The 27,307-nt window shown below is 40.7% G+C and overlaps 1 protein-coding gene across 1 annotated transcript in view; it reads right to left on the bottom strand.

Moving 5' to 3' along the window:
* Positions 1–27,307, bottom strand: part of vash2 (vasohibin 2) — a 151,352-nt gene that overhangs the window by 49,867 nt on the left and 74,178 nt on the right. The window contains exons 5-6 of the mRNA XM_048536837.2: positions 4,202–4,583; positions 981–1,096 (exon numbers count right to left, since the gene is read on the bottom strand). Coding sequence (XP_048392794.1) covers positions 981–1,096; positions 4,202–4,583 — 498 coding nt within the window. The remainder of the gene's footprint in view (positions 1–980; positions 1,097–4,201; positions 4,584–27,307) is intronic.

The raw sequence follows: 27,307 nt of genomic DNA, 5'->3' as shown, positions 1-27,307 counted from the left end.
GAGCCTCAGCTACTAATCAATTTAGCGCACCCTGGTCATTCACCTACCAATAATCTTTATCAATCAGAACTCATATCAAATATCATCAATCTCACTTCAGCCTCACACCAAGCTCACTCCACTTCTCACATTGTGTGAACAGGGCCAGCTATTCAAGCATGAACTGCCACATCAGCAAACACATTGTATGGCACTTTCTGACACAGTTCCTTCCTTCTTGCAGTAATGTGCACAATAGGAGGGAATGGGTGCACCTACATATTGTAATCCTCCTGGTCAAGCTAATGTTGGGCACTAAGAGAAAGGGGGCGAATGTTGAGTTTCTTGTCACTGCAGGAGCTGAATCCATTAAAGTTGACAGTACCCTTTCAGATAACTAAGAATCATACTATACTCAGAACACACAGGAAGAAAAGAAGGAAGTGATTGCAAGACAATCATCTCATGATTTCACACGGGCAACCGCCAATTCTACTCACGCTTTAGGCACTGGCTCCTTGCTGCATCAACCTGTTGATGGCCATTTCAGGTAACATTGCCATTAACTAAAATCTCCATTGTCTAAGCTATTACCTATCTGGTGCCATACACTGAGAACTGACCTAGGTAGTGAGTTACGTTTTCATGTTGAGTAGAAAGATTGTTTGCCTGCTAGACTTCATGACATTATGGTGCAACACAGGAAATAGGAGAAAAATAATATGAATAATAATTATGAATCTAACAACACACCATAAAATGAGTGCATTCACATGTATACCTATATTATAACCTCTGGACCAAATTAAGTATTGGAATTTGGTGAGATAAGAGCAAACAAAAAAGCTTCTAAATGCTGCTGTCCTCTACAATACCTGTGAAAAAATTGGAACCACAAAACAATTTATGTTGATATGTAACAATGTGAGGGAATGTGTAATTCCATTATTAACATTGGTTTGTTTCAAGTGGGATACATTACCCAAAAGCAAACCACTTACGATTTATCTCTTCGGCTAAGTCGTCTTTGAGGGCTCATCTGCCGACGGCACGGTGATAATGATTTTCCCCGTTGTCGCTCTTTAACTGGAGACTGGGAACCTGAGGTCTTTATAATCTAGTTACAAATGAGAAATAATATAATCAGAGTCATATTAATACTCAAAGAATGACTACTGCCCTTGATAGCTTGGCTACTGTTTGTACAATGGCTTCATATTGGTTTCAATTGACAAAAGAACTTTTAAAGACAGGTTTGATTTATCAACAATAAACTCTCTCAACTCATTTACGAAAAGACGTTGAGTAATAGAAACTTATTTCTTTACACAACAGTGGTCCAAACATTCAATTATCAGTAGCAAAGGAGATGAGATGCTTGGATGAACTGCAGAGTAAAGGCTCAAATATACCTTTAATCTAAGATTAGTAATTGAGTACTTGTATAAGGAGATGTGTGATGTGTCATATTGACATCAGATCACATGGGATGGATCCCAGGTCTGTAGGGTTCCAGAAGATATCCTCCCTCCTCACCATCCCCTATATAGAGGTATGTTTAATTAAGCCTGTTAATGTTTACTTCCCCAAATGAAGATCTTACGGCGTAGCAATTTTCTCTCCTCACTCTTATACCCCAATGCAATTTGATAATGCAGTCCCTTATTTTGCTACATTATGAGACCGACATATGGCCACTGAAAATATACCTTGAAGGCTGAACCTGATGTCCTTACCTAACTATTTCTTTGATGAGGGATGATTCACTGTAGCAAAGGATTCTTCCATTGATGAGGAAGGATAAATTCTGGAAGGGTCTCAGCGTTAATAGGAAGCAAAACCATAAGCATTTGCTGAAAGGCTTAAGTATCACTGTTGGGGAGCACAGTGATGGAGTTTAGGATATTATTGTGCGAGAACAGATAGTGAGGGAGCAAAAGTTTTCCAGTCTACTAATGGTTCAAATTCGTTTTTAGTAGCATAGGTGCCATATATTTTGAAGTGAAATAAGGAGACTACCATAAAAAAACTGAACTATAATTTAATATGAATTAAATTACTTTGAGTTAAGGAACATGAGCTATGTAGCAAACCTTTCTACTCAGGCGCAGATACTCTGGTACAAAACTGGTAGAGTGCTATGTAGAAAACTTAGAAGAATATTAAGTTTTATCTGGCCTAGGGATGAGAAGGTTTATTGTAATGTCTTGAAATTAATTAGTTAATTCAACACATCGATTGACATTGGCACCTATCTATTAGAGCACAGAACAGTACAACACAGTCCGAGCCCTGACGGCCCACAATGTTGTGCTGATCTATTATCCTACTCAAAAATCAAACTACTCTGCATATTCTACCCTAATCTGAAACAGTATTACAACTTACAATAATATACAGTTTTAACACCAAATGACAAAATGCCTTAGCAAAAGACATTGGTAAAAAATCACAAAGTAAGCATTTGCTTCAACTTCAGTTCAGAACTATTTGTATCTTTTTCTGACATAATTGAAGTTCACCTTTGCGTGACTCACAACTGTACACTAAGTTAAATGTCAAAGCTGCACTTCCAGCAAACTTACAAGATTACAAGTTCAACAATCATTATCAATGCTATACCATGTTGTTAATGCTACTATAATTTTGCAGTACTGAGGGTGTTAGTGCAGGAAAGTATATATATATATATATGTCACAAAAATGATTGTGAGACTTTTCCCCTTCAAAAAGTGCTTAATACTGAGGGATATAGTTTTAAGGTAAGGAACATGAAGTATTTAGGCGGGCACTTGAAACACCATGGCACACAAGGCTATAGGCCAAGTGCTGGAAACTGTGATTAGAATAGCTAGGTGCCTGATAGCTCTTGTGGGCACAATGGGCCGAAGGACGTCTTTCCATACTGTCAAAATCTATTACTCTATTTTAATGGAAAATAAAACAGTTGAATTCTTTAAGAAGCAAACGAGATTGTGAAATCCTGCAGAATATGTGAAAGTATTGTTTTAAGGGAGGGTGAATGCAAATTTTCACAAGGTAAAAACAACAGTTCAACACTTACATTTAAAAAATGTTTACAATATGTCTTTTCCATTTTCCTGTATCATATAATATAAATCAATTATTCTTAACCATTTTATATTACTTTTAAAAAGCAATTTTACACATCTGGATGCACTTAAATTGGTCAAAAGTTTAGAATACTCATGTTTTATTACAGTGAAATCATCTGGACAAGTCAGTCCATTTGCAAGTTTCCTTAGTGACAGACATTCCCGTGGGCAATTTGGTCTTTCACAATCAATAATAACTGCCCCATTCATCTTGAATCTTGCATCCTTTTAGGTATTGTTTCCCTAAGGACTTCAGGTCTCTCTGCACTGTTGTAAATATAGTGGCAATCTATTGTTACTTTGTTCCACTGTCATTTAAATATAACAACATAGAAGATCAAAAATAGAATACAGATCCATTCAACTCAAAATCATCATTGTTTATAATCTCCAAAATGTTTGACACTTCTTATTAGAACAGGAATTAGTCTAGTTCTGTGCAGAGATATTGATTTTCACAGTGACTCTTTTTCCAGTTTGCCCACAAATTCAACTTTGGCCTTCCTTTCAAAGAAATCAATTTTCCACTTAGATTTGTGCCCAGCAGAAACTTTTAGTTCCTGAGCTTCTTAAAGCCTTGAATGAATTTCCATCATTGTGAACACAAACGTCAAAAGTCAAGCTACAGTCTCCTGATTTTCGACCCAACGTTTGCCCAAAGTGAGCCATATATAAACAGAGAAGGAAACCATGGACAGAATCTTGTGGAGGCCACAGAGGTCCTGGTGAGCCAGTGAGAACCTGGTGTCTCCTCCCACTGAGGGAGCCACACCTCATTCTGCTCAGCTGATTGACAGGCCAGCAGTGGCGTCTTCTCGCCCAGGATAAAAGACCCAAGTGGGCATGAGTCATGCATGCCAAGAGCTGTCAGCTTTTCAAAAGCTGGCAACAGTATTGAGTGCCACTGGGATGATGGTGACTGCCATCAGTACGACACCCACATTAGGCCTAGGATTGTCTGGATTGCTGGCTAGAGGTGAGTGATGGTGGGAGGAGGACCACAACATGGAGAAATGGGGAGACAGCAACAAGGGGTGGTTCTTGGTCACCAAACCTGCCAGGACAGAGAACAAGATTTCACACCATGATGACTGAATTGCAATTACCTTCATTCTCATGTACCGAGCATGCTTTTCCAACTCTTTCCGCGTCTCTTCTCTGCTCATCCTTCCCGTGTTTAAAACCAAATGCTTCCATTCGATCTGCTGGAAGCTGTGTGGATCATGGGATACATACAAGCCAATCTTCACCTTTTTCACAGTGTGCAGGTACTTTCTGTAAGAGTCTTCAAATTCAAAAAACAGGTCACTGAGAGTTCGAAAGGTCAAGGGCTTGTCCATCAAGTCCTCTCTCCTGCTCATGCCTAGTGTTCCATAGCAACCATTGTAATAGACACCCAGCACCACGTGATGAAAGCAGTTCCCTGAGAACTGGGTTTTAAAGCTGATGGGAAACCTTTCTACAGCTACAAGTCCATTCGTCAGGTATCTGAGGATTATGTTAAGGATTCAAATGAATATTTAAAATGCATTTTGTTTTAGAACTGTCACCCTGCTCAGCACAGCTATTTAAATCGGAGGATGCTTGTTTGAGACCATGATAAATAATAAGACTCACTATCAATGACTTTATTAAATAATTCAGAAGTAAATTAATTGTGTGTTATGTATGCATAATGGAAAATTGGAATGACCATAACTGAATATAAAATTACAGAGAGCGCTACTGGTCCGTGTTGCTTTTTGTGGTTTTGGAAAGCAATAACTTTGCGTAGAAACTGCTTCTATTATTCAAAGAACAAAAAGCAAAGTTATCCAGACTTCTTGCTTCTAACTCATTGAGAAACTTTGACTGGAAAGTACCTGAGGCAACTACAAGGCACACTGTCAGTTGTAATTCATCTATTTCTGCCCTTGACTGGAAAGTACCTGTGGAAACAACAAAGAACATAGTTAGATGCAATTCTACTATTCCTGCCCTTAGATAGATTGTTTTCCAATATTCAGGATGGAATCTACTATCCTTCTACATGGACTGTATGAGTTCCCAGGGCGGAAATGGCTATTACGAGGGGGCATAGTTTTAAGGTGATTACAGGAAGGTATAGGTGAGATGTCAGAGGTAGATTCTTCATGTGGAGAGTGGTGGGCGTGTGGAATGCGCTGCCAGCGGTTGAGTGGGTGGCAGTCGCATCGCTTTCTTGCCATTGTCCTACTAAGGTGTTTGGTAGTTAGCCTTCCCATCTCACTCCAACCGAGGCATTTAAGAAGCAATGGTTGTCCAATTAAAGACCTCCTCCAACCGCTACACTGAGGCAGATGGGGACTCTCCAAGCAGGAAGCCTGAAAAGCAAGCTCTGGTGTGTTTGCTTGTGGGTTTCTGCAGGAGGGGAATCCCAAATGGAGACTTTTTTCAGTGCCTAATCAATGGCGCTAGCATGGAATAGGGAGCCTGCTGAGAACCACGGCCATGCTCTTGTTGCCTCAGATTGGCCAGCAGCTCTTAGTGGGTGAGACTTCTGACCCTTGGGTCAATGACCCAGTGAATGCCCCTCCCAATCCATGGCCAGTTAAATGCCTGATCAGCACCTCCAAAGTGAGCCTTCCTAAAAAGAGACAACCTTGAGCCTCCAGCCATCAGGTAAGAACCAGGTCTACTACATACCCCCTTCACTTTCTAAGCTAGCATATAAAGAATGACTATTTAAGAATTATAAGTGTCTGAATCTTTCTGGATAGATAAAGGAGGGAAGGGCAACAAAAAGAAAAATGTGAAGGACATGGCAGGGGAATTGACTTTAAGAGCCATGAAGTTATACTGCAGATCTATAAAACCCTGATTTGACTACACTTGGAATATTGTATTCAGTTCTGGTTGCCTCATTATAGGCAGGATGTGGAAGCTTTAGGAACGGTGCAGAGGAGATTTAGCAGGATGCTGCCTGGACTGGAGGGCAGGTCTTATGAGGTAAGGTTGAGGGAGCTAGGGCTTTTCTCACTGGAGCGAAGAAGAATGAGAGGTGACTCGATAGAGATATACAAGATGATGAGAGGCACAGATAGAGTAGACAGCCAGAGACCTTTTCCCAGGGCAGAAATGGCTATTACAAGGGGGCATAGTTTTAAGGTGATTAGAGGAAGGTATAGGTGAGATGTCAGAGGTAGGTTCTTCATGTGGAGAGTGGTGGGCGTGTGGAATGCGCTGCCAACAGTGGTAGTGGAGTCAGATACATTTGGGACATTTAAGCAACTCTTAGGTAGGCACATGGATGATAGTGAAATGTAGGTTATGCATGGTAGTTTGATCTTTGAGTAGGATAATAGGTCAGCATAACATGGTGGGCTGAAGGTCCCGTACTGTGCTGTACTGTTCTATATTCTATGAAAGTAATTGATAATAGTAGGTATTTATTTTGGCTTTTGTTCCTGACATATGAAGTGCTGTCTAAGTCCCATAAGCAACTGCAATGTGAAGTTGCTAAAAATCCACCCTGAAGTTATCATTTTAAGTCATTGCAGTTGCTCCATGTTAAGCTCTGTTTCAGTTGGTATCTTTATTACCGCCTTTTATTCAAAAGTCTCACAAAATCTTTTTCTCTTCAACACAGATTTCTTGAACAGCACCTTGGGAAAGGTTGGTATTACTTTCCGAACAGTCCAATCAGAAATCTTTCAGGAGATTCAGCTTTCAAAGCAACATCTGCATGCTCATTTTTTAAAAATAAAATCATTAATGTGAAGTGGGCTTTGCTACATTTATTGCTCATCCCTAGTTGCCATGGAGAAAGTGTTAGTGAGCTGTCTTCTTGAACCCTTGCAGTTATTTGGTGCTGGGACACCCACAATGACATTCGGGAGAGATTTCCAGGATTTTGACCCAGTGCTATTTCAGGCTGCGAATTCTCACCAAGACCTTTAACACACTTCTTATACTTCCTCTACAGATGGGGTGAACAAAAATGTTGCATGATTAAATGTGAGAACCCTTCAAAACAGGCATGCGATTATGAAATGTCAATACCCTAGGCCCATTGATTAGATTGGAAGCAGCATACCAATGTTAGGAACATAGGAACAGAAACAGGCTGTTAGGCCCTCAAGCCTGTTCTGCCATTCAATGAGATTATGGCTGATCTGTGGCCTAGCTCTGTACACCTGCTTTTGGCCATATCTCTTTCTACCTTTAGCTAACAAAAATTTATCTGTCTCAAATCTAAAATCAACAACTGATCCAGAGTCTATTGCAGTTTGTGAAAGACAGATCCAAACATTTCCCACTCTTTTTGTGTCGGGGTGCATCCAAACATAGCTCCTAAATGGCCTAGCCCTCTATGCCTCTAGTTCTAGAATCCCCCATCAGTTTACCTTTATTTACCCTGATGTAGAGATGCCATGTTGGACTGAGGTGGACAAGGTTAAAAATCACACAACACCAGCTTATATTCTAACAGATATACTTGAAAACACCATCTTTCTGAGTGCTGCTCCTTCCTGAGGTATAGTGTGCACCTGAGGAAGGAGCAGAGCTTAGAAAGCTAGTGCTTTCAAATAAACCTGTTGGACTATAATCCGGTGTCATGTGATTTTTGACCTTTATCAACCCTACTTTTCCTGTTGGGCTATTGTGGTGTCTGCTCATTCTAGTGACTCCAGCGACTTGGCCAGAATCATCAGCAGACTGCAAATACCATAAGTGGCGATAACATCACTTAAAGATAGCCTGCATTGCTGAAAGCTGGCCTGTAGTTTTACTTAATTAGTTAATAGAATGTATCATTGGCTGGGCCCGCACTTCTTGCCCATCTCAAATTATCCTCGAGAAGGTGCTGGTGAGCTGCTGTAACAAAGGGACTTGCAGGATTTCAACACAGCAACAATGAAGGGACAGCGATATGTCTCCAAGCCAGAATGGTTAATGGGCTGAAGGAGAACTGGGTGTTGCTCTTGTTCTTCTAAATGGCAAAGGTTGAGGGATGGAAACTGTTGTCTGAGGAGTTTTGGTGAATTTTCACAGTTCATCTTGAAGGTGGGACACACTGATATGACTCAATGTTGGTCTTGGAGGGCGAGAATGTTTGAAGATGTGGTATCAATCAAGCGGGCTGCTTTGTCCTGAACAGTGTCAGTCTTCTTGAGCATTGTTGGAGCTGCACCCTCCAGCAAAGTGGGAAGTATTCCATCACACTCCTGAATTGTATCTTGTAGATGGTGGACAGACTTTGGGGAGTCAGGAGGTGAGTTACTTGCTGCAGAATTTCTAGCCTCTGAGAGAAATACTTTTAGTCCATTTCTGCCTTATGGTTGATTACTTCCAAATACTAATATTTTCACTGCATTATTTTTTAGGTTGTCTCTTTGACAGACACTTAGAGGTTAATATATTAACAATCTGTCCCTCAACTTCAGCAAAACTAAAGAACTGATCATCGATTTCGGAGACAAAAGAGGAGGCACGCCCCCTTCTACATCAATGGAACTGAGGTTGAGAGAGTGAAGAGGGTCAAGTTCCTCGGAGTGATGATAACCAACAGCCTGGCCTAGGTTTCCCACGTAAATGAGACAGTCAAGAAGGCACAACAAAGCATACTGCCCTGGTGGTTCATGGTCTGGTATGGCAACTTCTCTCCCCAGGCCTGTAAGAAACTACAGAAGGTGGTGTGCACAGTCCAGACAATCACAGAATGCAACCTTCCATCCATGGATTCCAATGGCACAGCTCACTGCTGTGGAAAGGCAGCGAACATCATCAAAATCCCATCACACCCCAGTAATAACCTCCTACAACCTCTTCCGTCAGGCAGAAGATACAGAAGCCTGAATACACCCACAAGCAAGTTCAGGGACAGGTTCTTTCCGGCCGTTATTAGACTGTAGAATGGACTGTATCCTCAAATAATGTAACCTGCATTGTAACTAGTTGTCTCTACATCTTTTTGAACTGTACCTCCTTTGCTTGCTGTGATCTGCCTATACCGCTCATAAACAAAGCTTTTCACTGTTTTTTGGTACATGTGACAATAAAGGCAATCAATCAATCAATACAGTCTCTTCAACAAATTTCTAGTAAGTTGATTCCATGGGCTTTCCAATCCCAATCCATGTCTGTTTCGTTCACATGAAGCACTATTCAAATGTAATTGGCCTGAATGGGCCAGCAACATATGTGACCAAATCCATTCCCTCAGTCAGGCACTGACTCCCTTAGATCAAGAAACCATGGGACGGTTGGTCATAGGCCTTTCCACCCAAGACATTGCAGATGGAAATGAGCAGGTGGTGGGGTTTGGGCATGCCACAACCTTACATATTAATACCCTTCCTGCCTCTAAATTAGCCACATTTTAAGAGCACAAAATTCCAGCTTTCGTGTTCAGAGAGCAGCCAAATAATTTTTTTTTGGCCCTCAACGGCATTGGAAAATCCTAACCTTTGTATTTGAAGTTCAGAGAATGTCCTCCGGACAGAATGAATTTGAGATAAAATGTAAATGTTTGGAATTCACTACCACAAATGGCAGTGGATTCTGAATGAGTTGTTAATTTCAAATCGGAGGTAGATATATTTTCAATAAGCGAAGGTAGTAAGGGATATGACCCAAAGGTAGGTATATGGAGTTAGGTCATAGATTAGTCATGAATCTCATTGAACAGTGGAACAGTCTTGAGGGGCTATTCCTGTTCCCATTAGATCAGCTGGTTTGAAGTCTACACATTCATGAAAATACAAATATAATAATAATAGAGGACTGATTAATTTCCCTTCCATATTTTATACAATTTATCAAAATATTACTTTCCTCTGATTTGAGATTGGGACATAGAATATGTGAAACGATCATGATTAGAAGGATTAGGTAAGTTTAATAATTGAGATGACTGGTTTGTCACAGTCTGTTATATTACCAAGTCATAGTTTTTGGAATGGTACAAATATCATGATTTTAAAATTTTAAAAAATCAAATTTCACATGCAGCATATGTCACTCAACCTGTTCCCATTGACTGAAACTCTGTTCTGTTAATTTCTCAGACAGTCCATGCTGTTGACTGGACTTGTCCCATTGTGTCTTAATATGCTTTTGTGGCCAGTCAAGTGAGCCTGTCAAATTTTAATATTCCTACTTTGCTTCATGGAGTTGTACTCTCTGATTGATCATTTTATTCCACTGGAATTTGGCTTTTCTGTGACTGCATGACAGTAGCATTAATAAAAACAGCTTTTAATTAGATTGAAATATTATGTTTATTTTCATAATCCTGCAATTTTCCAGTGTTCTCCTACAGTTTACTTGTAACTGACATCACCCTGCATCAGTTTCCTCAGTATTTTCCCTACAAACCATAAAATGCTTTAGTTATTCACTGATAACTGTTCTTAAAAAACATTTTAGAGTTCTAACAATAACTCTAAGTTCTATGTTTACAAAAATTTCTTAGAACAAGCAGCAGACCTGAAATGTTTTACTGGTGAAGCAAAATGGTGAGTTAAATAAACATGTTTGAGAGTGGTAAGGGCGTGGAATGCCCTGCCTGCCAATGTAGATAACTCAGCCACATTAGGGGCATTTAAACAGTCCTTGGATAAGCATATGGATATGATGGGATAGTGTAGGGAGAGGGGTTTAGATTAGTTCACAGGTCGGAGCAAAATCGAGGGCCGAAGGGCCTGTTCTGCGCTGTAATGTTCTATGTTCAGAACCCCACAATCAGTAGGTCCTTACTTGTTGCATAAGTGCAGGAACTTGTCAATTATTACTCTATTGTTAACACTACTGGACCCTGAGGTCAGTGGAAGGTTCCTGAATGTACATATTTCTGTCAAGTACACATGCCTCTGTTCACATTTGCAGAGGGTACAGAAAAAAAAGACACTAAAAGGTGTACTGGGGAAGATGATAGTATATTATAATGTGGCTGGGCTAGTAAGACTGGGGGAAAAGTGTCCAAACGCCACCTCAGTCACTGGTGAAATGTGAATTCAATGGAATGAATCTGTAATGTAAAGCTCATCTCAGAATTGGTAGCTCTGTGAATGATCATTGTCCTTAAAAAGCCATCTGGCTCACTCGTGGAAATCTTCTGGCCTCCATGTAACTCCAGACTCATAGCAACATGGTTGTCTTCTAAGTGCTTTCAGTTCAATTTTGGGATGGATGGCAATGTTGGCATATCCAGGGATGCTCATGTCCCATGACAGAATAAAACAAACTGATGCTAAAGGTTGATGCTTGTGGGACACGGGGTCCTATTTAAGTGGACTGAGAAAGAAAAAAATAAATGTTTTGCAATATCATGGTGGATTCTGGAGTTTAAGAAGAGCTCCAATCCTCCATCAGTGGGCTGGGAAATTTCCTGGTGCCCAGCATGCCAAGCTGGCAAAAAGACCTGGTATATGTAACTCAATCAATTTTCCCACGCTTTCCATAACACATGACCCACAACAGAATATGGTGACCTGCTGAGATTCAGGCAGTAACTGGAAAATTCTGGCAGGGAAGCAATTATTACTTCTAGATTAATTAATTGGAGGCTGTGACATAGTGCCATTTCCTTTTGGCCGTCTGTACTGCTTTGGCTCTCCAGGATGACAATCTTTCAAGTGAATAAAATTGGTTCGTAATGAAACAATTTACCTGTGTTTACATGTACTAAAATTTATGACTGCCAAATAAAAATGCAGCAAAATATATCTCAGAAAGTACAAGGAGCTGTGCATTGCATAGCTGCCACCAGATTCCAGGGTACAAATTTCCTCATGGAAGTGGTCCTCTTTGGGTAGCCTTGGAGGATACATTAAAGTTTTCTATTAACTCTTTATGTACTATGTCACTGAGTTAAATAAATTAATTAATTAATTTGATTTATGTTGACACTACTATTGTCCACATGACAATAATTAATGAATGGCTACTTTACAACCGTTAATTAATTATCTGCATTTTATGGAACTTCGATTGACTTTGATTGTAATAGATAGTAAGACAATTCTTACTACCTAGTCTCTCTTTTCAAGCAAAACCCCGTTGACTAAGGGAAATGAAACCAAAAATTATGCATTATAAAAAAAATGTGTAGGGAATATTAATTCCCCTCTATCCGAAGAAACCTACTTCTGAAAACCAACTACTGCTCCCTACACCCATCAGCATATCAATACTCCCCCATGTTAAAAATCAATGAAAAGAAGCACTGTGGATAGCAATGTATTGAATGTACTCAGGATAGGGGACTTTAGTACCCATCACAAAGAGTGGCTGGGTCTAGTGGTCAAACTGTTAGGTCCTAAAGAGTACATCTAGGTGACAGGCTTGTGGCAGGTGGTGACAAAATCAGTAAGGGGGAAGAAACATATTTGACCTTATCATCATTAATCTACCTGCCACAGATACGCATGTCCAAGATAGTACTGGCAAGACTGACTGCTGCCTATTCTTTGTGGACACAAAGTCACATCATCACAAAGACCATAGTGTTGTGTGCCACCACCACCATGCAAAATTGGACAGGTTCAGAACATTTAGCGGCTCAAAACTGGGCCTTCATGAAACACTGCAAGCCATCAGCAGCAGTAGAATTGTAAGGAATAATAATCTCATGGGCCTAGATTCTCTATTCTTCTATTACCGCCAATTGTGGGGAGTATCCTGGGTTCACTGAGGCTTCAAGTGAATGTCAGGGGCAGCACCAGACACATCTCAGCTTTTCCAGAAGTCCTCATCCAATTCAATTCACTCTGTGTGATATCAGAAATATCTGAAAATAATAGATACTGCAAAGACGTCTGAGCCACCGGCAACATTCCAGCGGTAGCACTGAAGACTTGTGTTCCCATGCTGGCCACCTCCCTAGCCAAGCTGTTCCAGGACAGCTACACTGATCAATAATATGTTCAACAACAGGCAAAAAGCAGGATAAAACCAATCTGACCAAATACTGGCCCATCAGCCCACTCTTTGCCATTAGTAAGGTGGTGAAGGGGTCATCGATTGCGCATTTATGCAGAAATAGTCTGTTCACTGATGCTCGGTATGGATTCTGCCTGGACCATTCAGCTTCAGACCTCACCATTGCCGTGACCCAAACATGGACGTAAGAGCTGAATTTTAGTTGAGTTAACGTCAATTTTGTAGCATGTGGAACTATAGGAATCCCAATGCACACAGTGACCGGTAAAGATTGGCTTGCAATACTCAGTACTGGAGAACCCATTAGCAGATCTCTTCCACAGCTGTCGAGGAAAGAGAGCTTGATAGATTGATGCTTTCTAAATGTGTTTTTAGAAATTCCCGTTAAGTTACTGGAATTGTTGGAAGGTAACGCAGATGACCAGTTCTCCCATTTTTCATTCACAAACTAAGTCACAATTCAGTAAAATATGGGCAAACTCAAGCAGCGTAATGAGCTTAAATATTGAAAAAAAAAGAGCAAAAATACACTTTTCACATTATAACAACTCAAACCTAAAGTGAAAGGAACATGTCTTTTTTGTGTGTTGATTGGATGGATGATTTCCAAAGTATAAAAACAAATTTACACATTAGCAGTAATAACATTTCAATATTGTCATTTCTTTTCATGTGTCATAAGTGAAACACCTTCAACATGTTTTTAGTACAAATATTCAAGTCACTGTCTCTACTGTGTAATAGATAGGCTCTGTCCACTGGGAATGTTTCCAGTGAATCACCATCTCCAACACAGCACAAGCTTATTCCAATTCTCATCTCCAGAAGTTTGTTTCCAATTAAAAAAAGAGACTATTTGAAATACTTACATTTTGTACAATAATTTTATAATTGATGTGAAACAAAGTCTTCACTTCACGTAAACGTCTGGACTGCAAGATTAAACCCAGTCAGCTTCTAAACAACTAGATTCCTTCTCAGCTCAGAATCAAATGGACCTTCTAAATTGAAACTCCACTGGTAGTAAGAGCTAGTCTTTTTACTGCTCCAGAAATTGCTGGATCAGCATTGCTCCACATCTGATTCTGAACTTGAACCATTTCTCTTTCATTTGTCATTGATTCCCCTGCCCCCATGAGTGTGCAATCACCACCATAGATTTCACCCAGGCATAAACTTTTAGCCCTCAAACTTTTCACGCAGAACTCATTCAAAAAAATGTCTCCCTGCCGACAGTTTACAGTCAAAATGGGGGATAAGGTAATAATAGATATTGGAGCTGTTCTGTTAGAAGATGGGGTACCCCACTAGTCATGCAAAGCATGAAGTCTGCTTGACAGACTTGGCTTCCAGGTAGCAGGCTAGACGAAGCTATAGAACCAGGAAGACCTGCACCCTGAGTGTGCAGGGGGTGGGTGGGGGATCTAGAAGGGTCTAGGGTAGGTAAGAATCTGTGATTCACTGAGAATGTAGCCTTGGGTGAATGTGATCCTGGTGGGTTATGGGACAGGGAACAGATGTAGTACTTGAAGGGGTTTTGATCTTGAGTCCTGGCATGGGTTGGAATTTCTATCTTGGGATCCAAGGATGCGGCGCTCAATCTCACAGTGAATCATGGGTTACAGTGATAGGGGAAGGCAGAGACCCCAGCATGGAATGGGATAAAATTCTTTTGCTGGTGAAGGTAGAGGCTTGACAACAGGAGATAGAAGGCATGAAAATTAGACCTTAAGATATAGGAGCAGAATTAGGCCATTCATCCCATCGATTCTGTTTTGTCATTTGATCGTGGTTGATATATTTCTCAACCCTATTCTCCTACCTTCACCCCATAATCCTGGATCCCCATCTTAATCAAGAAAGTATCCATATCTGTCTTAAACACACTAAATGACTTTGCCTTCATATTTCTCTGTGGCAATGAATTCCACAGATTTACCACCCTCTGGATGAAGAAATTCCTCTTCATCTTAGTTCTAAACAGTTGTCCCTTCATTCTGAGGCTGTGCTCTCGGGTTCTATTCTCTCCTACTAGTGGAAGCATCTTCTCCATGTCCACTCTATTCAGGCCTCTCAAGTTCCAATCAGATCCCCCATCATCCTTCTAAACTCATTCGAATACAGACCCAAAGTCCTCAACTGCTCCTAATGTAACGAATCCTTCATCACTGGGATCATTCTTGCAAACGTCCTCAAAGGCCAAATCATCCTTCTTTAAATATGGGGCCCAAAAATGCTCAGAATATTCCAGATGTGGTCTGACCAGAGCCTTATACAGCCTTAGCAGCACATCAATGTTCTTTAATTCTAGCCATTTCAAAATGAATGCTAACATTGCATTTGCCTTCCTAACTGTCACTAAACCTGCATGTTCACCTTAAGAGAATCCTAATCTAGGATTCCAGTCGTTTTCTGAACGAGACTTCTAAAGCCTTCCCATTTAGAAAATAGTCTACATCTCTATTCTTCTTAACAAAGTGCATTACCTCACACTTTCCCACATTGTAATCCTTCTTTGCCCAATCTCCATTCTGTTCAAGTCCTTCTGCAGCCTCCTCAGTGCCCTAACACTACGTATCCCTCCACCTAAGTTTGTGTCCTCTGCAAACTTAGCAACAATGCCTTCAGTTCCTTCGTCCAGCTCAATACTGTATAATGTGAATAGCTGTGGTCCCAACACTGGCCCTTGTGGAACTCCACTGGTCACTGGCTGCCATCCTGAATTATCCCCACTCTCTGTCTTGTACCAGTCACTCAATCTTCTATCCATGCAGTGTCTTGCCCCCTTGGGCTCTTACCTTATTTAGCAGCCTCCTGTGCAGCACCTTGTCAAAGGCCTTCTGAAAATCTCCTCTGCCACTGACTCACTTGTGGTATGCTGGTGGTATCATCCACCATGAAGACAGATGCAAAGTAATATTCCGCCATCATTTCCTTACTCCACCTACTTCTTCAGCCTCATTTTCCATTTTTGAAGACTGGTCCCAAAAAAAAGTCCATTCTTGCCTCTCTCTTACATTTTAGATATCTAAAAAAAAAACCTCTTGCCATCTCTTTCATACTACTAGCTAACTTACTTTCATATTTCATTTTCTCCCCTCATTACATTTTTAGTTATGCTCTAATGGTTTTTAGAGGCTTCCCAAACCTCTGGCTTGCCATTAATCTTCACCACATTGTATGCTATTTCTTTTGCTTTTAAACAGGAGACAGGGGGTGGGGTCAGTTATTTAGAAGCATATCAGAAGATCCCTGAGGGAATGCAGTCGGTTCAGAAGCAAGGGCAGGGTTTAGAGGCTTCAGGGTAAGTGTGGAAATCCCTTTCAAAATAACTCTGTTACACCGTTCTTAACATCTTCCACCAAGTCCATTGTGGCATTCATCACTGTCTCCATAACAGTATAAACCTTAATTGCTGCATGTTCCAACACTATTGACTTTTCTGACTGACACCCACAGTGGACCCGAACCCTATCAAATTATAGGGTCAGTTAGTTCAGTTGACTGGACTGCTGGTTTGTGATACAGAGTGATGCTAACAGCACAGTTCAATTCCCACACAGACAGAAATTACCTTGCAGGTCCTGTTCCTTAACCACATCCCTCATTGGATGTGGTGACCCTTAGATTAAGCTCACCACCATTCATCTTTCATGAATGAGAGAGCAGCACTAAGGTCCTCTGGGTTGATGGCAACTTCACCCCATCAAATTCTTCCTGTCCAAAACTGCACATTGGCCTCTGCTGGTGAACAAACAATTTGCATTTTATGTGTAAACAAGGTCCTCAACATTGATGGAAGATTGGATTGGCATACTGCATTTAACTTGCCTCCCTCTTGAAGCTTGGCTGTATTTTGCAGCACCCAGCCCGACAATGTACTTACAGCATTGCACTCAGTCATTTAGACCCTTTTCATAGAAACACAGAAGATAGGAGCCGGAGAAAGCTATTTGACCCCTCAAGCCTGCTCTACCACTTAGTATATGTCTGATCACTGATCTCAATGTCCTAATCCCACCCAACCCCCTATCACTTTAGCCACGAGAGCTATACCTATCGCCTTCTTACAAACTCAATGTTTTGGCCTCAACCACTTTCTTGATACTGAATTCCACAGGCTCATTGTTCTCTGGGTGAAGAGATTTCTCCTCAACTCAGTCCTAAAAGGTTTACCCCTTATCCTTAAACTATGACCTTTATTCTCGACTCCTCCAGCATTGGAAATGTAACCTATCTGATCCTGTTAGAATTTTATAAATTTCTATGAAACATTCCTCATTCTTCTAAACTCTGGTGAATCCAAGCCTAACCCAACTCAATCTTTCCTCGCATGTCAGTTCTGCCATCCCAGAAATCAATTTGGTAAACCTTCACTGAAGCCCCACTCTCTAAACCACTCATACGCTTAACCTCCTTCACTGTTTCTAAGATTCTTCTGCAAACTTACTTTAGGTCAACACCTCACCTCCGTTTCCCTAGCCCTGCCCAATCTTGAACCCTAATGTTAAAGGCACTGTGTAATCGACGCTACTGTTGACTGAGAATCAATTTATTGTTGATGGAAAATAATTTGCACAATGCAGGTAACCAATTTATTGAGTGTTGACGTAAATCATTTGATTGAAGGGAAATTTCTTACTTCTAATCGTTAGGTTTCTTGGAATTCCTGCCCTAAGGGCACTGTGGGTCAATTTATATGTGGACTGTGGCAGTTCTCCACCACTTTTACAAGGGCAATTAGGAACTGACAATAAATGCTGGTCAGCCAGCGATGCCCCTGACCCATGAGGGAATAAAAGAAAAGTTATTGATAAAGTCCAATGACACCAAGTCTCCATGTTCATCCATCACTAAGTGGAGGACAAAATAATCCTGTTTACAAAACAGTTCAGGGCTTAAAGCTTAGTCATATCTTCCATATTCCTTCTTGTGGCCAATGACAAAACTAGACTGAAAATAAAGTCTCTGATGCAGTCATCCTCGAATTAACCACTGGACTTGCTGAGTCAAGATACAGAAACAAACACTATCAGAAGAAACAGGTGCGATAAGACAAGCACGTAGCAGATGTTAGTATTTTGAAGATTTAAACAAGGCCCTGAAAACAATGGAGTAACACAGAACAAGGAAAAAAGAAAATTATAGCACAGGAACAGGCCCTTCGGCCCTCCAAGCTTGGACCGACACGCTACCCATCACAACTAAAACCCCTACCCTTCCGGTTTAATCTTAACCTATGACTGGATCCCAAGAGAGAGGGGTAAGTGGGTTGGGATTGGGACATTGGGGAGAATATAAGACCACAAGGCATGGGAGTGGAAGTAAGGCCATTCAGCCCGTCGAGTCCACTTCGCCATTTAATCATGGTTCATGGGCATTTCAACTCCACTTCCCTGCACTCTCCCCATAGCCCTTGATTCGCTGTGAGATCAAGAATTTAATCGATCTCTGCCTTGACGGCATTTGACGTCCCGGCCTCCACTGCGCTCTGTGGCAATGAGTTCTACAGGCCCACCACTCTCTGGCTGAAATGTCTCCTCATTTCCGTTTTAAATTTACCCCCTCTAATTCTAAGGCTGTGCCCACAGGTCCTAGTCTCCCAGCCTAACGGAAACAACTTCCCAGCGTCCACCCTTTCTAAGCCATACACTATCTTCTAAGTTTCTCTTAGATCTCCCCTCAACCTTCTAAACTCTAATGAATGCAATCTCTAGTAAGAGGGAGGCTACAGGGGTCAGATGTAAGGGCAGAGAAGGGCTTTCAGCAACCACTCTCCCCATTCTCTTTCCTGACACCAGGCCCCTCAACTGGGCCTGTCAGCTTTCAGGAGGTAAGGGAGACTCTCTCAACACATCTCTCTCACGCACACATTGATTCTCATGGTCCTCCTGCCAACATGCTGGCATCTCCAGACCACAATTATACTCCAGTCATTGTTTGAAACAAGGGTGCAGAATGCAGTCGAGTACTGTGCTTGTAAAAGAAGGTTGATATGGCCTGACGATGTAGTCAACTGGCCCCATCCTTTGGAAAAGGGTCAGAGACAGGAACATGTTGGAGATTCTGGCTGTAGCCTGGTGTTAGCAGCACTCCAGTCTAGGGAAGGAGATGCCAGCGAATTGTTTGGCCATCTCATGAAGAAGGAACCCAACTGATCAATAATGTCAATAATTATAGTCATAACATACTCTAGCTGAACATTGGTAAAGTATTTACTTGCTGGGAAGAAATAACAAAGCTGCTACTGTTACTTAATGATTACTCTCTTTCTCCTTCTCTAGTTTTAAAACGCCGTAACCGTGTTCTGTCATAATTTGAAAGGAACCATAATCCTGTTAAGCACAACAACCTTTTGAGTGAATCATCAATTTGTTTTCTTGTAATTCACAAGTTGAAGTGAACTATAAATTTGGTTGAGTGTTTTCTATCCTTATTGCAAAACTACTCCAAGTGGAACAGTACAATTACTGACCATGAGACACTCATACGATTACCATATATGAGGTCACATTCTTTCACATGCTATTCAATGCTAACCATACGATTCTACTGTTCAGTAGCTTAATTGCTATTCCTGTGATTTTGATGACAGTACCCTTCTTGTTCCTCCTCTGTGGTCACATAAGTAGTGTTTGGTTCAAAAAGATTATTCTGTAGCATTGTTTGCAAGAGTTGATGATTATGCACTGTAAATACAATTGCACAACAAGATAAAGTTAGTTCCAGTAATAGATAAATGTAGGACAGTAATGCAGAACTGGACTGTCAAAAATTGGCAGGATAAAGTTTGAGTCCACCTTAATATCCAAAAGGCTAACAATTACATTCTACCATAGGAGGAGGGAAGAGAAGTACACAGGGGCAGGACGTGGGTGCAGATGAGAAACATTCGAAAAAATATTTTGCTTATGAGGCACCATTCATTACCTTAAAATGTCCCAAAATGCATTACAACTGATGGGAAATTCTATAAAGTAGTCATTGTTGTAATGTAGGAAACGAGGCAGCCAATTTGCACATACCACAGTCCCAGAAACAGAATTGCAATAATGATCAAGTAATTTGTTTTAGTAATACCGATTAAAGGATTTACTAGGTCACTGGGGAGAATTCTCTAAAGCTTTTCTTCCAAATCGTGTTGCGGGATCTTTAAAGTTTAGGTGAGGGCATACAGTGCTTCAGTTTCAATACCCGATCCAAAAGACAGCAGTGTGTCAAATCATACTCTCTCATAACTACACTGAAAGATCAGCGTAAATTTCTGCCTGGGTTGTTGGAATGAGATCATACAGCCTTCTGGCTCTGAGGTCACAGTGCTACCATGGAGCCACAATCAACATTGGGAGAAAAGGTTGGGAAACTGCTTGGGGAGCCAGCCAAGCTATTCAAGAGCAGAACAGACTGAAACTGTTCGTCCTGACTCTCTTGGAATGGTCTCTGATGCTTGGCAACACAAACCTTTGAAAACAACCATTTAACTTTTTGGTCTTTACTAGTTCTAAATCTTTTGTGTCATATCGAACTCTCATACAATATTTAAACCTTACATTTTAATTTTTGAAAGGCCTGTTTTGCATATTAATTTCATGGTTTTCAATATATTTCAGGACATCGAGTAACCTCTAATTTTCAAGGTAGTGTTTTAGAACAAGGAGTTGGGATGAAAACTGTTACAAAGTGGTGATTTAAGAACACTGTGGGAGTCTTGGGTTTGTCATTCCTCAAAGGAAAGCTTTAATTTGGAAGTTAAAAATACAAGCCTCTCTTCAAAAAAGGGTTGAAAATTTCCTTTGAAGGCTTATAAGGAGCTATATTTATGTCAGCCTAATTGAAGATTATGTAGCAATCACAAAGAAAGTCAGAGTCAGTTTGCCCTCCTCTAGCCTCTACCACATTATTTGTGCTGTACTAATCAACTACAAACAACGTTATGGAAAAGAGGCTTGTTTTTCACAAACAGAGATGCCTTATATTTGTATGATTGATGCTGCCTAATTTCCTTACAATGTAGATACAGCAGGGTTTCTCATGGTGGGAGTCAAAATCATAGATGGGGTCGCAAGCTGAAGTATTTGGGTCCCAAGCTCTAGGTCAGCAATTGGCCACTACGATCTCTGAAAGAGTTAAAACAGCCATGCTCCATTCTAATAACAAACTCCTCACCATTCTCACTGAGGGAGTGCAGCAACTTTCAAGCCTCAAAATGAGGTCACAGTAGGAAATGGATTGGGAAGCTCCAAGCTAAAGTCTTAGAAGCAGATGGTCAGGAGTATCTATGCGTGGTGAGATGGAAGGAGACTGTCACATTTGGTTCTTAGTAGGTTCAAAGTCAACCATACAGCAAGTCAAAAGGCCCAAACCATTTTCCTGTTTAGGCTTCATCATGTTGGGCACTGTAGTCACTAAGTAAGCAACTCCCTACAGCTCAGTACTTGGTGAAAAATTTGCCAAGTTTTTTTTACAGTATGTGGATAATTATGTAACTGTGATATGGTATCTGCAGTTTGCGAGAAGAGGTGTGATAGTCTGCACAAGGGAGGTTTACTTACCTGAACATGTAGAATGCACTGAGGTGTAAATAAAAGTGTTTTGGGTAAATGACTGGGGTCAGACCTTGGTCACTCATGGATAGGGGAAAACTTCCCAATCCAGAACATGCCACTATGAGAGACCCAAATACTATTCAAAATGGAACCAAACCACAAAGCATAGCAGCAGCAATGGTGACACCAAGCCAACAACAAATTTGTGGCCACCAACAAAAACCTATAGCAAGAAACTGAAAATCTTCTTTAAAGACCAGAAAACATACCTGATGAGAAGTTTAGCACTGACTCTTATACTACTGTTGGAAAACCTAAAGGTCCATAGAGAGGCAAGTGTTAAGAGTTGTGTTAAAAGCAATTCCAGAGGGATCAAACAGCATCTGGTTTGTACACCAAAGAGCAGAAACAAAAGCTTAGTACATTCCTGTATGTGGTGGGATCCATTATTAATAGCATGTTTGTGATACAGGAGAGAGGATCTCTGCAGATTTTCACGCCATCACAAAAGCATTTGCTGAAGGACACAATTGACTTTCTCCTCAAGGGCTCCCAGAGAGTTACTTTTTAGTTTTCAGGGGCTGCTTTTGCATTCTCACCAACACTTTCACTAGGTGACACAATTACATAATAACATTACTTTCCATATTTTGCGATGGACTACACCAGACCTCCTACAAATATAGGTAGTCTAGACCCTAACATTTTCTTATTTTAAAGGTAAATGTTTGGTGCTGTGTTCCAGATACAATTTGACTGGTCAAACTACCCGATGTTAAGCAATAGACAATTTATTCAAACACTATAGTTAAAATGCAACAAAAGAAAAAAGAACTTGGAATAACTTAACTCTATTGGAAAACTTAACAGAATACTGGTTACAATAACTATTACTAATTAACTGTTCTGATATTGTAGCATCCCATGAACATACCCTTATCAAAAAGACAAATTCAGAAAACAGATTGTCTTACGTGCGACTCCTGTTGCAGACAGAGCACCCCCAGCTTTTGGCTGTTACTGAGAGAGGGACAAAAAATAGCTTCCACCTCTTTAAGACCCTAACGGCAACTGCTGAAAACTAAACCTAAAATCTCTAGTTCTGTGGATGGGAGCTTGACCACACCCATTCAGGCTGCTTCTATCATTCCAGCTTTAGAAAAAGGCAAGTTTTTGGCTTCAAGGCTTCACAAGTTGTTTATCTTCTCATAGACTGTTCATCTCCTGTCCTTAATCTCTATCTAAAAGAAACCAGAACAAAACACATCTCTTCAAGCATTGTCGCAAATTGTGTTGAGAGGGACTCTCATAGATGCAGAATTAGAAAAATTGAGCAATATCCTCAATAATATCAACCTCATTAATCCTAAAGCCACAAGGAAAACACTAATGCCCTAGTTACCACGGTATTTAAATTAGTGCGAGAAAACAAACACAAGTTAGCGTGAGTTTTTATTTCTAAATTTAACTGTCGTATACTTTTACATACAAAAAACCATCAAATCAAACATGCCTTCCACAGATTGGCCAGATCATGGCTAATGTATGGCCATCACAATCTCACAAAGCCGATATTTTAACTAGGCAATTGCCATACTTTTAACTCTAGCTTTGATTTTGATCTTCATTGCAATTTAAATTTAACGACTGACACAGCATTAACTGCAATAGCATTCACTTCAATATTTCCTGCAGATTAGCTCCTGATCATATGTAGCATTAAGCAAGAGAAGTCCCCTTAAAAACCATCTTTAACACATTTATGAGCTTCTATGAGATCGCCTTTCATTCTTCTAAACTCTAGAGAACAAAGACAATCTCCATCACAGGCCAAACCTCCCAGGAATCCATTCTGATGAAGAGTCACTAGACTCAAAATGTTAACTCTCCTTTCTTCCCACAGATGCTGCCAGACCTGCTGAGCTTCTCCAGCAATATATGTTTATTTTCTACCAGGAATCAATCTAGTGAACCTCCATTGCAGTCCCTCAATGGCAAGTGTATCCTTCCTTATGGCAAGGGGACCAGAACTGCACAGAATACACCAGGTATGATCTCACTATTGCTCTATATAGTTGATGCATGGCTTTTATGCTTCTGTACTCAATTCCTCTCATGACAATGCTTGCTTTCCAGAATGCTTGCTATACCTGGGTGATAGTTTTCAATGACTTATACTAAGGATGTCTTAATCCCTTTGGACATCAGCCCTTTCTGACCTCACAATTTAGGAAACACTCTGCATCTTTCCATCTCCTGATTTGATTTGAATTGTTCAGATTTGTTGTTGTCACGTATACCAAGGTACAGTGAAAAGTTCTGTTTTATGTGCTGTTTAGGCAGACCGTACCATACTAAGTGCATCAGGTGACAGAACAGAGTGTAGAATATGGTGTTACAGCCACAGAGAAGGTGCACACAGAGAGAGCGAGAGAGAGAGAGAGAGAGAGAGAGACAAAGAGACAGAGAGACAGAGAGACAGAGACAGAGAGAGGTCAACATTAACATTTGAGAGGTCTGTTCAAAAGCCTGATAACAGCAGGGAACAAGGTGTTCTTGAATCTGTTGGTATGTGTGTTCAAACTTTTATATCTTAGCCCTAAGGAAGAGTGTGGAAGAAAGTATAACTTAAGTGGGAGGGGTCTTGGATTATGTTGGTTCCTCCTTATTGACTCTCCCAGCAACATATTCAATGCCGTAGTGTTAAGGGCTTGGATGGAGAGCAATTTGTTAACTGTGATCAAGATAATTTTCTTTATCAATATATGATGTGTCTATTAGAGAAGGAGCAGAAGCTGACCTTCTCTTGGGAAGTAAGGCAGGGTAAGTGATGGAAGTGTTAGTGAGGGAGCACTTTGGGACCAGTGAACATAATTCTATTGGTTTTAAAATAGTTATGGAAAAGGATAGGCTTTGTATTAAAGTTAATTTTAGCAAGGCAAATTTTGATGGGTGTGAGACAAGAACTTTCAAAGTTGACTGGAGCATACTATCTGCAGGTAAAGGAACAACTGACAAGTGGGAGGCTTTCAAAAGAGAGATAATGAGAGTTCACAGGCAGTGCCTTCCTGTCAGAGTAAAGGGTAAGGCTGGTAGGTGTAGGAAACACGGGACGAATAAAGATATTGAGGTTCTAGTCAAGAACAGTCATGAATTAATTATTGACAACTGGGATCAAGTGAATCTCTTGAAGAGTGTAAAGGGTGTATGAGCATTCTTAAGAGGAAAATCAGGAGAATAAAAAAGGGATGTGTGGTAGCCTTGCAGATAAGATTAAGGATAATTTTTAGAGATTCTACAAGTACATTAAGAGCAAAAGAGCAACCAGAGAGAGAAAAGGGCCCCTTAAAGGTCAACATGGTTGTCCATTTATGGTGCCACAGGAGGTAAGAGAGATATTAAACAAATATTTCATTTCAGTATTTCCTGTGGAAAAAGACATGGAGCTTAGGGAAATCGGGGAAATAAATATTGATGTCTTGAAAACAGTTCATATTACAGAACAGGAAGTCCTGGAGGTATCCTAGGACATTGTGGGAAGCTAAAGAAGAAATTGCGCGGCCCATAGCAGGGATATTTGTCTCATCTACAGCCACGGATGAGGTGCCAGGGGACTGGAGGGTGGCTAATGTTGTGAAAGGCTGTAAGGAGAAACCTGAGAACTATAGACTGGTGAGTCTGGTAATCAGTGGTGGGTACGGTCTTGGAGGGGATTCTGAGAGATAGGATTGATTAACATTTGGACAGGCAAGAACTGATTAGGGATAGCCGGCAAACTGTATGCATAGGAAATCATGTCTCACAAAATTGATCGAGTTTTTTGAGGATATGACCACATAAAGGGCAGAGTAGTAGACATTTTCTACATGGACATTAGTAAAGGCTTTGACAAGGTTCTGCATGGTTCTAGTGGGTGATCTTAGATCACATAGGATTGAGAGAGGATTTACCAACTGGATGCAAAATTGGCTTGGCAGAAGGAAACAGAGGGCATGGTGGAGGGTTGTTTCTTGGACTAGAGGCCTGTGATAAGAGGCGTTCTGCAGAGATCATTGCTGGGTCCATTGTTTGTCATTTATAGAAATGATGTGGATGAGAACTTAGGAGGCATGGTTAGTAAGTTTGCAGATGACACCACAATTGGTGGTACAGTGCACAGTGAAGGAGATTATCTAAGATTTCAAAGGGATCTTGATCATTTGGGCCAATGTGTTGAGGAGTGGCAATTGGAGTTTAATTTGGATAAATGTGAGTATTGCATTTTGGTAAAATGAATGAGGACAGGACTAATACGGTTAATGTTAAGGCCCTGGGTAATGTGGTCGAACAGAGGGGCCTAGGGGGTCAGGTACGCAGTTCTTTGGAAGATGCATCACAGGTAGTCAGGATGGTTAAGAAGGCGTTTAGCACCCTTGCACTCATTGCTCAGACCATTCAGTACAGGAGTTGGGATATCATGTTCAGGTTGTACAGAATGTTGGTGAAACCACTTTTCAAACACTGTGTACAGTTCTGGTCGTCCTGCTATAAGAAGGATTTTATTAAACTGGAGAGGGTTCAGAAAGATTTATAAGGATGTCGCCTGGATTGGGAGGTTTGAGTTATAAGGAGAGAGTGGATAGGCCTTCTTCACAGGAGCATGGGAGGTTGAGGGGTGACCTTATAGAGGTTTATAAAATCATGAGGAGTATAGGTAAGGTTTTTTCCTTAAGGAAGGGGAGTTCAAAACTAGAAGGTATATGTTTAAGGTGAGAGGAAAAAGATTTGAAGGGGACCTGAGGGGCAATATTTTCAGATAGAGGGCAGTTCATATGTGGAATGAACTACCACAGGGAGTGGTAGATGCAGGCACAGTAATAAAATTTCAAGGACATTTGGATAGGTACATGAACAGGAAAGGTTTAGAGGGATATGAGCCAAACACAGGCAAGTGGGACTGTTTAGTTTTGGAAGCTTGATCGGCATGGATAAGTTGTACTGAAGGGTCTGTTTCTGTGCCGTATGACTGTGACTATAAAAATTCACCATAGTGCAAATCATTATCTTTTAAGATGGACCCATACTCTACTAGAGATTTGAAGAATAATTGGTGAATTATTGAAGTACATTGTACTCTGAGGGGGATTAAAAGGGCAGATGCTGAGAGAATGTTTTCCCTTGTGAGGAAAGCTAGGTCTTGGGGGTACAGTTTCAAACAAAGGGATTACCATTCAAGATGAAGATGAGGAGGAATTTCTTCTCTCAGATGGTCAACAGTGTTTGGAATCCACTTTCTCAGCATGCAATGGAGATATATTAATAAATGTAAATCGAGGCTGAGTTAGACAGATATTTGATTGACAAAGGAGCCATGGGTTATGAGGGGGAGGAAGATAGTGGGGTTAAGATCTCAAGCAGATCCATGACAATTGAATGATGGGACAAGCTCAAGGAGTCAAAAAGTCTACTCCTGCTTTTATTTCTTATGTTCTTAAGCTGCTGGTCATCTGCACAAAGACCAACTGTGATTCAAAAGCTTGGCCAATGTGTCTGTCATAAAGATTAGCACAAAATTAAAAGTGAAAATGCCACAATCCATGCTGCTTATTTTAATGATTATCCATAACTTACTCTGCATTTATCTTCATAGCTGGAGACTAGAATGCTTCATATTTCGCTCTGAGCTAAGAAAAGCTTCTCATCAAATGCCATTTTTAAACCAAATGCATGTGGTATTGTACCATGAGCAGTATTTTCTTTGTACTGTCCCACTTTCCACATCTA

Source organism: Stegostoma tigrinum, chromosome 9 (genome assembly GCF_030684315.1).
Source record: "Stegostoma tigrinum isolate sSteTig4 chromosome 9, sSteTig4.hap1, whole genome shotgun sequence".
NCBI lineage: Eukaryota > Metazoa > Chordata > Chondrichthyes > Orectolobiformes > Stegostomatidae > Stegostoma > Stegostoma tigrinum.
Note: the sequence above shows the minus strand (reverse complement) of the source record. Positions and strands in the feature narration are given on the sequence as shown.